General features: G+C 28.4%; 1 protein-coding gene across 1 annotated transcript; it reads right to left on the bottom strand.

Moving 5' to 3' along the window:
* Positions 1-1696: 1696 nt before the first annotated feature.
* Positions 1697-17510, bottom strand: LOC129984155 (uncharacterized). The gene is made up of 5 exons (XM_056093956.1): positions 17402-17510; positions 10696-10801; positions 6347-6519; positions 4303-4465; positions 1697-2036 (listed from the first exon to the last, which is right to left on the bottom strand). The coding sequence occupies exons 1-5, from the start codon at positions 17439-17441 to the stop codon at positions 1796-1798; spliced, it is 723 nt and encodes a 240-aa protein (XP_055949931.1). The 5' UTR covers positions 17442-17510; the 3' UTR covers positions 1697-1795.
* Between the last annotated feature and the right edge of the window lie 828 nt (positions 17511-18338).

Genomic DNA, 18338 nt, shown 5'->3' with positions numbered 1-18338 from the left:
TATCGATTAATATCCAGGAAGGTTTTTAACAAATTTCTAAATATTGACTAATTTATGTAAGATAAGTTTTTCAGCTAATCCAGGTATTGTTTTATGCTTTGAAAAAAAAAACCCCTTTTAGTGAAAAAAAAAATAAATTATTTCTATTTCTCAGAAAGAATAAAATAAGTGCATCTGTTAGTTTCATTTATTTATTATAAAGTTTTTTTAAATTTTTTATTGCAGAAGTAGTATTAAACAGAATTTTAAGTGATAAATTGTTCGATTAATATCTGGATGCTTGTTTGATTTATACATTTATCAAGCCGGCGTCCTGGCATAGGGATAGCGCGTCTTCCCCGTGATCTGGGCGTCCCTGGTTCGAGTCCCGGTTCGGGCATGGTTGTTCTTACTCTGTGTTCTATCTGTGAGGTGTGTGAATGTGCCCCCCTGTAAAAAGGGGTTGTGCAAGCGAATCTGACGCAGGAAGTAGCTAAGTCGTACTCTTGGCCCTAATTGCCTTGGCCTTGGCGCTACTGAAAATACAAGAGACGCTTACTCGGCTTAATTCGCTAACAGATAACTGTAAGCCGACTTGTATAGTGCCTTAAGTCATAATACAACAACAATACATTTATCAAGATTACTTGTCAGGATTTATGCATTTCTAGTTTTTAAAAGATATGTTAAAATTAGCATGATTAATAATTTGTGGATTATTAACTAATAAAAATTTTGAATTGATTATTTGTTCATTGGTTATTTGTCAAGATATATATGTATATAATTATATGTAAATTAACACTTGTTATACTTGTCAAGATTTATACATCTGATTTTTAGAACTATTAAAATTAACATGATTAATAATCTGTTGATTATTAACTAATAAAAGATTTAAATTGATAATTTTTCATTGGTTATTTGTCAAGATATATATATTAACACTTGTTATACTTGTCAAGATTTATAATTCCTGGTTTTTAGATTTATTAAAATTAACATGATTAATAATCTGTTGATTATTAACTAATAACAGATTTAAATTAATTATTTGTTTATTGGTTATTTGTCAAGATATATATGTATATAATTATATATAAATTAACACTTGTTATACTTGTCAAGATTTATACATTTCTGGTTTTTAGAACTATTAAAATTAACATGATTTATAATATGTTGATTATTAACTAATAACAGATTTAAATTTAACCTTATGCATTGTTCAGAAAGCAAGTTCAATGGATGGGAGAATCCGTAAGAAAAATATTAGAATTGTGATGCCTTTTTTTATTATTATGTACTGAAAATATTTAAAGTTAAGTATTTTTTTCAATTAATCAACACAAGACAACTGTTTGACTAAGAACATGGATTTAGAAAAGGGAATTTCGGCAAAAAATTACTACTCTTAAAAATATATAAAAAGTTTGAAAATTTCTATGTTTTTTTATGCATTATGTTATTAAAAAATTTAAAATCATTCATTTCCTATAAGCATTAGATTACACTATTCTGTTTCATTCGAAATCCTTTATCTTTTATAAGAGTACGAAATGATATATATATATATACATTATTATATATTTTAACCTTGTATATTATTATATTTATTATATATATATATATATATATTTGCAAAAACAATTTTAAAACCAATTATTGTTTTCTTAGAATTTGCAAACATATTGAGAAAAACTCAAACATCTTTCTATTTTAAAACACCAATTTTTTTTTATTTCAACTCATAAAATAATTTTTATTCATAAAAAAATATAGCCATTCTGGTTGTGTATCTTGATTCAAAGCCTTTTCATCGTCTTCTTTTTATTAAATCGAAAATTCCTTGAATGTTACTCCTTCGTTGTTCATCTAATTTCAAGAAATCCAAAAACATTGTCTTCAGATTCGTAGAATCTAAAATATTTTTGCAGAGACTTCCTTCATACAGTCCCTTCATCCTCGTTACAACTTCCTGTGCTTGTCTTTGTGCAATATTTCCACAGGCTTCGCCAAGATTGTCTATTATACATACCACTTCGTAAACGTCTATCCTGTAAAATAAAAATATAAATAGTAATGTAACTTAATAAATAGTGCAATGTATATATATATATGTGTGTGTGTCATATAGTTTTTTATTCTAATTTAAATTTTAATTAATTTCCTAATTTTTATATTAAATAAGCCTATGTTAACTTCATTTTAAAAGGTTCTTTTATTTCCTATCCAACTCCCCCTTTTTTATTTAATTAATTCCAACAAGTGCTTAACAAAACTGTTGACTCCGTGGTTCTCACCCCGGGGCCGAAAGGAGAACAATCCCTAATATGCATACACACTTTTCAACGATACCTAATATTCCCTATTCTAAGCCGACACGCGGCAATTTTAGTTTAGTCTTATTAAATCCCTTATTAAAGCAACACTAGGGCTATTTTGGGATGGACTTCATAATAGAATTTGGTCAAATGACGAGGATGAACCAGAGCTGGCACCCCCAATACAAACGACGTCCACACCACACTAGCGGGAGAAAGTTTGGCTCCAACAGATTTAACGTGCACCAGACCAGCTTACACGGTTGAATCAGGTTTCGAACCTGAAACCCTCCAGTTCCGAAGCTGAGACCTTACCACCACGCCACGGCAACGTGGCAAAAAAAGTCCCTATCAGATTCTCTTAGGAAAATCACCGAAGGAGAAGATTTCTGCCTCTTTGCTTTTGCATCGTGATGTAAACAGACTACATTTTATCATCGTTTCGCTCATCCCTCTACAAATTATGGTTTCCGTGATGAAATACATCGAAGTTAAAATTTCGGAAGTTTCATGTTTTCGACCACGCACCTGCAATGTTATATATATATACTTTTTAAAAAACTGCTAATTTGCCATTCTGTTAGAAGTATTAAACGTTTTTTTTAATATCCTTTTATAATTCTGCATTATAACATATCAAACAAAATTTTAATAAGTTTTAAATAAATATAACAAAGACGTTACAAAGTAAACGAAATTCAAAAATAACTGATATAGCTTAGTTTATGTAAATGACGTTAAAAGATGGCTGGCTAAAATCTTTGTAATATATTTTAATGATCTTCGATTTTCAGTTTTGAGCATTCATTATCTTTCTGATAATGTCTAAATAAGATAATGCATTATCTTTTAGTTAAGTAATCAGTCATAATGATGATGAATAATGTCTTCTGAACACAGCTTCTGCATCTGCTCTAAATGCTTGAAAACAAGTTTTTTTTTTTTTTTTTGCTTATCTGACTTTTATGATTGTATTTATATAAAGAAATATCATCAAAATTAAAAAAGAAAACATTTACACGACTCAAGTATTAACATTTTATTTTTACTCAACTGTTAAAGAATAATCATGTCACATGTTTTAACTTTCGATAACCATGTTTCTGAATTCTTGCTAAATTCGATGATTGAAAATAAAGCTAAATAAAGCGATTGAAAATAAAAATATTAATCTTAAAGCCATAGTATTAAACTTAATTATGTGATTGACGTTATACTATCTTATGTGTTACAGCAATTTAAACTATTATGGCACTTTGAATTGCACAACAGTCCCTTTCTTTTTACAATTTCTTTTAGTATTGAAACATTTCTTTTGCAATGACAGCGTTTATAGCCTGGCCCTTCACTTCCCGAATTAGCTGCAGTGGCTTCTCTCAGCGACGTTTCTTGAAAAGAAATCTCATCTATGGAAAATAACTTTTCCTTACAAATTACAAACTGATTACGGGTATAAGGCTGCTTGAGGATACCATTTTTGTTTGCTAATTTATAAAAGTTGGAGTCTTCTATTCCAACAACAACCACCAACACATTTCGACCATCTGTATACGACCACGGTTGACATCAGGGACTTATATTTCCGCAGGGGTGTCACCTCTCCGTGGACATCGGCGTCTCGTTTCGACCTCCACCGAAGCATCTCGTGATTGTCGACATACGCCGATGATAGTCCGAATATATAAGAATATAATAAGATATTAGGTCTTTCACCGAGGTATTTGGTATATGTTGACATTCACCAGTAAGTGTCGACATTCTCCGATTTCGGACATTCACGGTAACACACACACACACACACACACACACACACACACACACACACACACACACACACACACACACACACACACACACACACACACACACACACAATGCAGAATATTTTACATATAAACTATTACTATACAAAACTTTTCTTTAGTTGCACAGTATTCGTTACTATAAATACTTATTGCTGTTGAAAATTAAATTTTAACAAATAAAACAGAATACTTACAAGCACGAGAATTGGGAATATATTTCACTGCTTGTGTTATATATATTTTCATCAGCATAAAGCTGATCGAAAAATTCTTCTACTAGTTTTGTAATGTTTTCTCCACAATTCTCCACAGGCCCTTTAAAGTACTCTCTGTAGCAATTGACATTAGCAACGTAATCTGAAGCAAACGGAAACAAAGGAATATAAATATATAATATTTAATTGGAGTGAATAAACAATGGTAATAATGTATATATTATTATTTCTGCTAGCCGCCGTTGGCCACCAGCTGATTCCCAAAAAAAAATACTAATTGTGTTTGATTTCTCTAAAATTTTTAATGCATAATTTTGACGCTCGTGATTCACTTAAAAAAATATTTTTAAGGATTAAATTGTGATAAATTCTTAAAACCTGTTGTTAATTTTGTACTTCCATTAAATTTTGATGATCATGATTCACTTAAAAATATTTTTAAGGATTAAATTGTGATAAATTCTTAAAACCTGTTGTTAATTTTGTACTTCCATTAAATTTTGATGATCGTGATTCACATAAAAATATTTTAAGGATTAAGTTGTGATAAATTCTTAAAACATGTTGCTAATTTTGTACTTCCATTAAATTTTGATGATCATGATTCACAGAAAAATATTTTTAAGGATTGAATTGTGATAAATTCTTAAGACCTGTTGTTAATTTTGTACTTCCATTAAATTTTAATGATCATGATTCACAGAAAAATATTTTTAAGGTTTGAATTGTGATAAATTCTTCAAACCATTTATTAATTTTGTCTTCTATTAAATTTTGGTGATCATGATTCACATAAAAATATTTTTAAGGATTGAATTGTGATAAATTCCTAAGACCTGTTGTTAATTTTGTATTTCCATTCAATTTTGATGGTCGTGATTCACTTAAAAGTACTATTAAGGATTGAATTGTAAATTAGTAAAAATTATTATTAATTTTTCATTTCTATTAAATTTTGATGCTCATGATTCATTTAAAAACATTTTTAAACATTAAATTGTGATTATTTATGTTAGGATTCATTCAGAAGTTAGTCTATAATTTCATTTAATTTTAATTTATGTATGCTGTTAATGAATATACATAATTTATGTATACTGTTATGTAATTGATTTCATGTTTATTCGTATTGTAGCGGAAAATCTAAAATAAATCCTTATGTAATACAGTAAAAAATCCGGCAGACTTAACAACGTGTAAAAACGCATTATTCTACACTAAAAAAATGCATATTCAATATCAAAATGTGTGCATGAATTACACTTGCAGTGAAGGCAGCACACAAGCATCAGTTAATTGTTTAGAAATCTCAATTATTTTTTCTCTCGATTTGATTACTCCTTATCTCCCCTTTTCCTTTCCATATATATTTCTTTCGGCTTTCTATATTTATATGACAGGATTTGAAAACAAACACTGGAATGGGCTATCGCTAATATTCTCGAATATTCTGGGTCCTTCCCTTTTGTCACCAAATAATCACCAAGCGACCCCGGAATTCATTTAGAGTTCGTTAGGGCTGTTTGCAGAACTCTTTTCATTCTCAAAAAACTAAAGGCGCAGGGAAACGTTGTTATAAATTTGTAACTGTATTGTAGCATCATTTCCCCCTTTTAAATCTTATTTAATCTATGACAGATTTCAAGAATAAACACCGGAATGGGCTATCATCAATATTCTCGAGTATTCTGGGTCCTCCACTTTTGTTTCCAAATAATCGCCAAGCGGGGGTCGTAGACCACCATTAATTTAGTGTTCGTTTGGGCTATCTGCAAAATTCTCTTTACCAAAAAAATACATAGGGAAAAAAAATCTTATAAATTTCTAACTGTATTATAACATCAGCCTTTTCCTTTTTAATTTTATTAATGTTGTCGATGATAAATATTCATGCCATCCAACTTTCACTATTAAAAAATATAGATCAATATGAAACGATATTTGAAATAATTTTGGTGGACTGCGAATTAACAATTTCAAAAGAGTATTACTGTTATTTAGATAGAATTATAAGACCTTTTACCAGTGTGAAAAGATGAACCTTTATCACATGCATCACGAATCAGTCCGATTCCACCCAACATGGCCTTCGCCTCTCCTGCTTTCCTTTTATCTGAAGAAGTTGCCAACTCTTCAAGAGTTTGTCCAGAATTTTCCATGAATTTTCTCTCACATTCCACGAAGTTTATGATCTTTCTATAAAAAAATTATTTCAAAAATAGGATCATTACCACTGTGATGTGAAGTGAATTCATTCTATTAAATGAATTTATGTGACATCAAACTGTTTTATAATCGGCCCTTATTTTGAGCATCCCAATTCTACAAACACTCCATTCAAGATGCTAAGTCAGCTCAGAAATTAATTTGTTTTGGCGCCAAGTAAAACGTTCGCCAAGTAAAATGTTCTTGATTGGAAAGTGTTGTTTTATCAATCAAGTAGCAATATGATTACATTATCACTCGATGATTAATGACTATATAATAAATAAAAAAAATTACAATTATAAGTAATTTTAATAACATCAGCTTAATATATGAAATAATCCTACAAATTCTTGTCACCCTGTTTTGGCAACTAGCCAACTTTTGTTTGGCCTTATGATTTTTATTTTCTCATATAGCTAATATAAAGCATAGTAATCATAAAAAAAAAAAAAAATTCGAAATCGAGTTTTTGATGAATCTCCATGTCCCAGATCTTCCTGAGTTCGAAAAACCATTTTTTGAAAATATCCGTCTGTCTGTAACAAAGATAATTCAAACCCACTTTGAGCTATACAGTTGAAATTTGATACACCATCTATATATAAAATCTGTAGATTTCTATCAAATTTTGATCAAAACCTGTTCGGAGGAAGTCTGTCTGTCCGGCTGTTCGAATATCAGATAAGAAGATGATTACAAAACCAAAAGAGCTAGATATATAATATCCAGTATATATTTTTAATATCTGTATTGTAAGCACGTATCAGATTTTGTGCCAAATAGAACTTGGTTTTGAATGTCTGTCAGTCTGTACCTTCAGAAGCATGTAATCACGATAATTCAAAAACACGATGACTTAAATATCAAATTAGTTATGTGGTTTTGTGACTACAAGCCCAGTTTTATGTCTATTGTGAAAAACGAGTCTAAAACACAAATTCGATTCTTGAACACTATTAACGACGTGCCAGGTTTCAATCGCCAAATAACTCGCCATAGATGACGCGATAAATTCACTAAAATTGGTAAATTCACGCCAAAAGCTAATATTTCGTAACTATAGCAAAAAACCCCGTCTTTTACCATTTACATTTTTTTAAAAATGCGTGTGAATAATGACTGTGAGTTTGAATAATAAATAATTTTTATTATGTAATCTTGCATTTTTTTCCGGGTAAAACCCAATATTGGTATTTAATACTGATATTTTCTTTCAGCTATTTTATTTGATATTTGGCATTGTATTTCCGCGAAAACGTGTATTTTCGGGCTTCTGGAATCGAATTTTATCATTCTTGACATCAATTTATTATTTTTTATGTAATAAATAAGGCAACTAACAATACTTTTAATATCTAAAGCACGTTTTGTAAAATTTATTAATTTTGTTATTTAATAATATTTCTTTTATTTCTCGGTTATTTTATCGTTTTATTTATTTTATTTCTCGGTTATTTTATCGTTTTATTTATTTTACTTCTCGGTTATTTTATCGTTTTTATTTATTTTACTTCTTGGTTATTTTATCGTTTTATTTATTTTATTTCTCGGTTATTTTATCGTTTTATTTATTTTTATTTCTCAGTTATTTTATCGTTTTATGTATTTTACTTCTCGCTTTTATTTTTCTTCTTTATGCTTAGCACAATTCAATATTTTATGAAGTTTTTTTTAAATTAAAAAAAAATTAAACTTATATCATGTTTCATTTGCTTTTATAAATGGATCATTATTGGCCTAAAACTAGTTTTTGAAATTATTTTAGATATAAGTGTTCATAAATATTATTTATATTAAATATGCGTTTGTAGAGAAACAAAACTTTTAATGTTGATGCAAAATTTCATTTAGACTGTACTAAATAATTTTTTGTGTTCTTTAAACATTCCCCCAAAACTCATGAGGTTTTTCTGGTGCAACTTCCGTTAGTTAATCTGAGACAATCATATCTGAGATTTTGTTAATATGATAACAGCCAATATAAATGAGCATCTTCTACTTTATAAATAACTGTTTAATAATACATTATAAATCACTCTCAGAATCACACATACAGCATTTTGCATCTTGACAATGGGATTTGAAGAGGCGCAATTAAGCTGTGCCAATTTTTCATACGATATCTAACTTTAAAAATAAATAAATAAAAGTAAAAATATAAATAATAAATAAATAAATTATAAAATTAAAACCAAATAATACGATTGAAGAAGACTGGAATGGGAACAAGTTTTATCCTGTAACAAAATTGTTACATGTTTAAATAATATTTATTGTATTTTAATAATTTAAACACATGGAAAAACTTTCAAAGTATCATATATTTGAAATGTATATTTTTCATTTAATTATTTTTATCACTAATAAAATAATTTTTATTTCCATGTAAACTGGTTTTGTAGGACGACAAACTTGTAAATAAATTAAATATCTGCATACAAATCAACTTTTCAAACGGCGACAAAAATTTCAGGGGAAATAAATCTATTAAATATTCTTGTATCATAACATCTATATAAAACTTTGAAGATATATATATTTAAGATTGTATATGATTATGCCTGAAGATATGTATAAGATTTGTATATGATTGTTTATGAAGATATGTATAAGATTTGTATATGATTGTTTATGAAGATATGTATAAGATTTGTATATGATTGTTTATGAAGATATGTATAAGATTTGTATATGATTGTTTATGAAGATATGTATAAGATTTGTATATGATTGTTTATGAAGATAAGTATAAGATTTGTATATGATTGTTTATGAAGATATGTATAAGATTTGTATATGATTGTTTATGAAGATATGTATAAGATTGTATATGATATGTGTAAAAAAGATTGTATATGATATGTGTAAAATTTTAATACCTTTCAACAGCAATATGCAAAATATGAAATTTGTTGTGATTTTGATTTTCTAATTTATCACATATATTTTAATATTCGCAATGCATTAATCAAAAATATTTCTCAACGAAATTAGAAGTTGTGTTAAATTTGTTTAAGAAACTCCTGTTTTTGAAATTTAAACACACATACTTTCGATATCCTGAACAGATATTTGTGAAATATTAGAAAGTATGCTATTCGGTCTTTTGATGTACAGATGTTTGAAAACAAGGAAAATGTTTAATCAAGTTTTGTTGTTTTTGATTAAAAATCTCCCTTCCTAAAGCTATGCTATAAAAACTTTTGAAGACAGGTTTCTTAAACACTAACAGAGGTTTGATGAGTAGGTAAATATTTGAACTATTTTTTAAATCAGTTCTTTGTAATAATATGCCAAATCTGATTCGTTATTCTGATTGCTGCATTGTTTTCGGGTTTTATTTGATAACGAAAAACTATGCAAATAAAAATATTTTACTTAAATTTTTAGTTATTAAAATAAATTAGTAACTTTATTTTTCCAGTCTCGAAACATTATAATGAGTTTTTAACTTGTACATGTATACCTAGCCATCTAATATATTTTTTAACCCTTTCAATACCAGTTTTTTCTTTTCCAAAATTATGATAATTTAGGGTTTTAATAGGTCAAATAAAGTATTAATAGCTATATTCTACTAAAATAAAAACAAAATTTAACTATAGGTGCAATTTTTGAGGTGGGTCATACGTGTCCCAGTGGTCTTTTTAAATGGGACACATGTATCCCATTAAGGTTGAGGCGACCATATAAATGCAGTGGAAAGTTAAGTCTCTTGTTTTTATAATATTTTAAAACAATTTTATTGCAATTAAATTCTTACCAATTACATATCCAACATTATTCATAACATTTCTATGTATGATACATTGCAAAACAGTTTTTGCAGAGTCCAACTTTACTCATGGCACATACAGTTTTCGTTCGGATTTCTTTATTACTAGTTTATTACTAAGATGTAGTTAAAAATTATGCTAACATATGAATGTAATCACAGAAAACCACGGGGAAAAACACTTCAATAAATTCCTCACTTACGTATCCCTTTGTATGATTTAAAAATATAAGCGGGACATATATGTCCCGGTGGAGCCCAAAGGATTAAGGGGTATTCTGCAATATTTTTCTACTCGTTCTATTTAATATTTTTATATTTATCAAATAATTCCTTTTATTTTAGGAATTTTTCCTTTTTCTACAAATTTTGGGAGAAAATATACTTACGGGCATAATATTTCCAGCTGCTCCTCGTCTGGCAGAAAACCTGTCTCCTGTAATTTATCTGCGAGGATTGGATCTTTGCATTCAGCGTTGCCGCATGCAAGTGAACCTTAAAAAAACATGTAATTCAAACAAAGTTGAAGTAATTAAATTTCTTTAGATTATTTCTTGTTTGGGCCGTTTTGTTACTCTTTTAGAGAAACAACAAACACATTTATGAATTAAAGAAAATTTCTCCTCATTTTCTCGAAGCAAGCTATCTAGAACTCGAAAATCAAGCTTAATCCAAATATCTTATAACTTTAAAGAGCAATTCTGGTATATATATATATATATATATATATATATATATATATATATATATATATATATATATATATATATATATATATGTGTGTGCAAGCATTATTTTATGTGAAGCAGAATGCAGTTTCGAAGACAGTCAAGAAGACTGCATTTTTAGTTCGATTTATTCGAAAAGGCGCGGGACAAAAGCAGAAGTGGAAAAGATCGAGAAATCCCTTCGTTTTATATAACATGAGATCCCTCGTCTTATATAACATGAAATCCCTCGTCTTATATAACATGAGATATTTACAGGGAAAATAGTTTTTTTACGGTGATAATGTATTATTAGGATTCTGTTAGGGATTTCTGACGCATGTCAATCACAAGTAAGGGACACACCGGGATCTTTTAAAAATAATGTGCTTACTGGACATTTTTGTATCCTTTCATGCGGAGCGTGTGAAAGTGCAAATATAAGCGATTTTACAAAGCTTCTCTTGAATTTATTAAGTACAGAATGTGGAATTAGATCAGGAAATAAAAGAATATTTTAGAATGAAGTTACTATGGGCTAAATTGAGATAAAACATTGGAAATTAATTAAATTTAAATTAGAGTTATATATATATATATATATATATATATATATATATATATATATATATATATATATATTCGATGACGAAATTGGCTCTAACTATTTGGATCAAATTTCATATTTACATAAGGCTTTATTTTTTTAAGTTTTTCTAAGCAGATATCTTTCCTGAAAAAACAAAATTTTATGCAACATTTTTAATTACTAACTATTAGAATAAGTATATTCAACTTCCACTTGGATGTGTGAGCAACGCAGTATGATAGTCAGAATAATATGAGTGATGCATGTGTTGCGGGTCGTTGGTTCCAGTTGAACAATTTCCTTTTACTTTTACTTATGTATTTATATTTAGTAGTTTTACTTTTAAAATTTATCTGTATACATGTCTTTCATGAAAAAGCGCGATTTTATACAAAAAATAACTTTTTTATAACTAACTATTAGAGCCTTTTTCTACCTGCTATCATGCTGACAATGTGATATAGGGGACCCGATATCACCATGGTAAAACTGAGTGTAAGTTTAGAAATGTAAGTAATGATAGATAAACTATAAAATGATGAATGCAAATATAGCATATTGTTTCGAATAACATGTTAAACTAACTGCATTCATGATTTATTTTATTTAATTGACCAATTGATATGTAAGTAAGATTGAAAAATATTCATATGTAATTTACTAAGTGATTCAAATCTAAATATTTTATACGAAAAAAAAAAAAAAAACCACGATTTCACACAGACACAAAAACCTGCCGAGTGAAGTTTGGTCGTTCAGATATTATATTTTATATGTAGATATTTAGTGTCCCTGAATTCATGAATACAATTGTAAGTGTAGGTAATATATATAAAGAAGCATTATTTGTATAGCAAAATGGAATGAAAATAAAAAGCATAGGCGGAATAAGCAAGTGTAAGTAAGTACAATCAAGGTGGGAAAATATATTGTCTACTAGAATTCAACTGATTCTTATAAGGACCTTATTGAAAAATTTTCATTTGCTACTGCAATTGTTCGTGATACACCAGGCATCAGCGGAAGAGTAAGCCAATCACTTGTTAGACGCTATTAGGCATGTATCGATGTTGGTAGCGGCCTATTTCTGCACTTACTGTACAATTATGTAAGTAAAGAGCTTTCTTTTTATTTCCTTAGCATTTTTTTTCTACCAAAACATTTCATTTCCACTTTAGCATTACAATACAAAGAAAAAGCCCCGTTATATGTTTTTTTTAACCTACCCTTAAAGTTTAAGCCATGGGTTTAAGTACACTCTGTATCTTTCGTTCACCTAAAAAGTAAGTTCCTAAGAGGCATTGAATATATAGAAAAATATTAATTATTCATAAACATTTATTGAAACAAATACAATCAGCTCTCAACATAGGTGGATTTACACTCATTCCTGTAAGTGCGCAGGAGGAACATAGCGCATTCACTGAAAGAGTGGACAGTAGCAAGTTCTTGTCTCGACAAGACAAGTACTTGCTACTGCACAGTTTCTGCGTATGCGTGGTCTTACTGGTTGGGTTGTAGTTGTCTGAACGTAAACCCTACTCAAGGATCACCAAAACTAAAGCACATATTATTCTGTGAGACCGATTCTTATAAACCAGTTTCGAAGATATCGTTCATATAAAAGTGGAGAAAGCGTGTCACAGTTGTCTGTACGTGGTTGTCACTGGGGAAAGACAATCCAACCAAGGTTTGGCAAATAATTTTTTCCAAAACTGGAACAGGTGGTAATCTTTGGAAGCAAGATAGGGATTCCCTGCTGAATTATTATAGCAGTTGTTGAATGCAAAACGCAGCATAGATCTGAACATATTTATGGAGCAAAATAATGCCATCAAGAAATAGTTCTACCTGCTTTTCAGCAAAAAACCTTTCTGGGCAGGCAGCGTTTCCCCAGTAACGACAAAGCAGATGCAAAGAACTGTCACACCTTGGCTTAGCTTTCAGTCAGCGGATTTCTTGGGATTGGTTTACAGAAGTCGATATCACTTTATAGCCTGCTTCAATTCCAGAGGTTCGTAAGTTGAGAAATAGCTGAAACAATGCTTTATCTGTTTTAATAGATGTATTGCGGCGAAGAGGGAAACATTTAGCAAAATTACTTTTAGATTGAGTGGCATCACCCTTGTTATTGTTGTTATTCTATTAATTAATTTCAATGAAGCAGTAAAAAATGAACTCATTTTCGTTTGGAATACATTAATTTCAGCGAAAGTGCAGCAATTTTATATTCCTAATGGTGGTATAAAGTGGTATTAAAGTGGTGGTATAAAGTGGAAGTTTATTGCACCATGTATAGCTTGGTGGGGAGGATGGTGGGAGAAATGTATTAGATCTAACCAAACGATGCCTTCGAAAATCATTTGGCATTACTACATCGCGCATTACTAGATGAAGAACCCTTAAATATGGTTTTAGTTGTAATAGAAGCCTCACTCAACAGTAGATATTTGAATTATGAACGTGGTGAAAATGATATAGAGGAAGCTTTGACCGCAGATCATTTCCTAACTGGTCGGAAGTTGACCACTGTCCCATCCGGACCAGAGCCTAAAAATAACAAGTTCACAAATATTTACAAGCAACTGCAAGACTTTTTATTTACGTTTTGGGAAAAAGATGGTGCAAAGAAATCTGTTGGAATTAAATTCAAAACATCAAGTACGAAATGTCAAGCAATCGTCACGAATACGAGTAGGAGACTTGGTCCTAATGAAGAAGAACTACGACCACGACATACGTGGAAAAACGCTCTCGTTGTAAAATTAATCGATGGTTCGTGATGGAACAATTCGTGCCTGCATCTTTCTTGTTGAAGGAAAGGAGATTACCCACCAGTTCAACTGGTGATACCTCTGGAGGTTGACCAGCGTGGAGAGGATGTTGAAGCGAGCAATTAGCATACTTCCGTTTAATTTGAGTGGCATCACTCTTCTTATTCTTGTTATTTTATTAATAAATTTTTTGACTCGTAATATCTACATATGGCGAAGAAAATAAATTTATGATACACTAACATCTCCCAACAAAATGTTTTCAGATAAATTTATTTTTATAAATCCATATGATCTCCGAAAATTTCACTTTCTGGGCTAACAAATATATTGTAATAAAATAAATACTTTGTAATTTTTTAAACAAATGAAAAATACAAATCAATAAACGAATATAGAGAGGAATATATCGCAGGGAGAATGAAATTTTCCTGGAAATTTGCTGATTACTCATTTAGTTGAAGGCTGAGAAAATAATTAGTGAATCTGGGTTGATTTTTTTTTATTCAGTCATTATTTTTTTATTTTTTTAAAAGTAGGTAACTATTTTGGAAAGTCAAATTTTTTCAAACTTATGATTTTTTAAATTTCATATTTTCAATGTTTGAACTTGTTTCTTTATAAAACCGTTAGAATTTTGTTTATAAGTCTATTTTTTTAAAAGTTACACTGATTTTTATATTATATTTACATGCGTTTTAGTGTTTGTTTACATCTTTAGATGCTATTTTCTCAAATTCTAATCTTTGGTAGAATTTTCATATGAAGAACCTCATAAATTAAAATCTAATATATATTTTTTGTTCAAATTTGGTATAATAATTTAATATATGTTCTATAGTTTCTGAACTGGGGAATAAGAAATCTGTTCATTTAGAAATATTTATAATTGTTTTAGGGGTTCACAATGTGAAAGATAATTGAAAATTTCATGTTATTTATTAATCAAAACCAAATATTTAAAGAATGGATAGAAAAACAGCTTAATGTTTTGTTCAGGAACTGGATAATATATTTTTTCAGCTACCTGTAAAATATTAAACAAAACACTTGATAAACCTCTAAAATAGAAAATGTTTGCTTCACACCTCTTTTTAGCCAAAAATGCCGATTTTTTCCCAATTTTTAAAAGAATATTTGCCATTTAATTGGTTTATTTTGTCATCATGGATGATTTCTCCTCTTTTTTATGCAAATATTAAAAAATGTAACTATTTTCGGGCATTTTTCAGAAAAATCACCCCTAACTTAATCACATATCTTAACAGATATTTAAAAAATTTGATGTGAAAGAAAGAAATTCAAAGTAAGCAAATAATTACCCCAGCATAATGAACATCTTTTATACTAAAAGTTTTAATAGCTGCCATTATTATAATTTGAGAGTCTAAGAACTTCAGTTCAATAAATTTAAAAATGCTTAAATAGTTAAAGAAAAATTCGAAATGTATGGTATAAAATTGAAAAGTTAACATTGAGGAAATTCATATCTCATTATTAAGTAGAATTTAGGGCAATATTATCAATGAAAGAGTATAAAATTTAATGGCATGTTCTGAGGATATTTAAAAAAGATATGTAATCAATTTATCCAAATATTCATTTAGATATTAACTCATGATATCTGAGAGAAAATTTCGATTGAAAGCTCAAATGTATGGTATAAAACTGAAAACTTATCACTGAGGGATTTCAGATAATATTATGAAGTGGAATTTAGGGCAATATTATCAACGAAAGAGTATAAAATTTAATGGCATGTTCTGAGGATATCTAAAAAAAGATCGAAATGTTTTTGTTTTTTTTGATATTATCTCATGATATCTGTAAGGAAATTTCGGTTCACAGATCGAATTTCGTAATTATCGAAGAGCAAAGATTTAGGAACCAATTACGGAAATGACTTCAGGATATTCCGATACCTGTTAGAATATCAGCTAACTGTTAAATGTGGGAACCAAGGAAAAAAAATGTGGACATAAGCTGTATTGTCAAAGGTTGTGTTCAACTTGTTGCTGACTATAATATCTTTCTCTATGGTCTCAAAAATGATTAATAAAATTATTTAATTAAAAAATTAATGATATTTATTTTTATAATGTTAATTATTATAAAAATAATTAATTTTAATATTAATTATTATAAAAAATAAAACAATAATTGATATTATATTTTATAATATTAATTATAAAAATTAATATCATGATATTTATTAAATTTTATAATATTAATTATAAAAACTTATATTTTTATGATATTTATTAAATTTTATAAAGTCAATGTTATTTAACATTTTTATGTGAAAAAACTAATTCAAATCAGGCAAAATAATTACCCCAACATAATGAACATCTTTGATACTAAAAGTTTGAAAAACTGCCATTATTTAGAATTAATCAAGAAACTGATCATCAATTACGGAAATCACTTCAGAATATACAGATGCCTGTTAGAATGTCAACAAACTGTTAAATTTGGAAACAAAATAAAAGTTGGCATAAGTTATATTGTCAAGGTTTGTTTCCGATTTCAGGCTGAGTATAATATCTTTCTCTGTGGTTCCAAATATGACTGATATAATTAATTTAATTTAAAATAATTAAAATTCAATAAACTTAAAAATTAATCTGAATGCTTTTTTTATTTACGCAAATTATTTGTATGTAGAGCATTTATACATCTTTAAACATATAGTTTGTACATATCTGAAAATTTAAAATACATTATTGTTTTGAAGAATATTTACATTCAAATCATTCAATGACAGGGAATTAAGAAAGGAAATAGTAAGTATAGCATCATATAAAATGAAACGAGAAAAAATACAAAAGGGGTTTACAATCATTGTACAAATTTTATGGCCAATTTTTTTAAAAGTTGGATGGAACAAACAAGAAATGATAAGCTCTAGAAACGTCGAGAATATAAGCTTGTTCATAATAAGTATAAAGATATTTAAAATAAAGAATGAGTATAAGATAAGTATAAAGTATTTAATTATTCTCAATATAAAGTTTCAGCTTACCAGCAATCATACAGGACATAATTAATATTAGAAACATCATGTTTAAGGTGCAAGTCACTAAAATACGTCTTCGGGTAATACAAATGTGTTGTTGATTATGAGCAATTCTGATAAGAATTTATTCTTAAGGTGTCATTTATATATATTAAGAAAAACTAAGTTAGCGGAAATAGATCCTCATAACCTCAGGAAATCCTTCTGCGTTAATTATGATTAAGACATCCATATTATCATTTCGAATTCATTGACGTATTTTATATCCTGGCAATTTTTTTCTCGGATTCACTTTACGTTGATACACGTATGATTAATACTTTTTAATTACGGTTATAATAAGCGATAAACATGCGCAAGATTATTTTCATCATTTTTAAGTCATACTACACATCCCTCACAAGATCTCATGTATCTTGTATTTATTTTTATGTATATATAACTGCAATTTTTAAAAAAGTAAAAAGTACACTGTATAACATGGAAATGAAAATTCTACCATTAATTTCAATATACAGTAAAACTCCAAATAATCTGAAATATATATATAGATTGAAGGTATTAACTATTTTCCTAAAAGTACTTGTAATACTAAATATCCTTAAGAACTAAATTTCCTTAAATTACTAAATTTGTACCTGAATTACTAAACTTCCTTAAGGTACTAAATTTGTACTTGAAGTACTAAATATCCTTAAATACTGAATTTTCTAAAAATACTAAATTTATACCTGAATTTCTAAATTTCCTCAATATACTAAATTTGTACCTGAATTTCTAAATTTCCTTAATATACTAAATTTGTACCTAAATATCCTTAAGTACTAAATTTCCTTGAAGTGCTAAATCTTTCTTTTTTTTTACATCTTCTTCAAAATCAATTTTAAGGCTTTTTGTAATTTTAAGTACATAATTTTTTACAAGCAAAATATTTCATAGAGAA

Source organism: Argiope bruennichi, chromosome 9, assembly GCF_947563725.1.
Source record: "Argiope bruennichi chromosome 9, qqArgBrue1.1, whole genome shotgun sequence".
Taxonomy (NCBI): Eukaryota; Metazoa; Arthropoda; class Arachnida; order Araneae; family Araneidae; genus Argiope; species Argiope bruennichi.
This window is presented reverse-complemented; position numbering and strand designations above follow the sequence as displayed.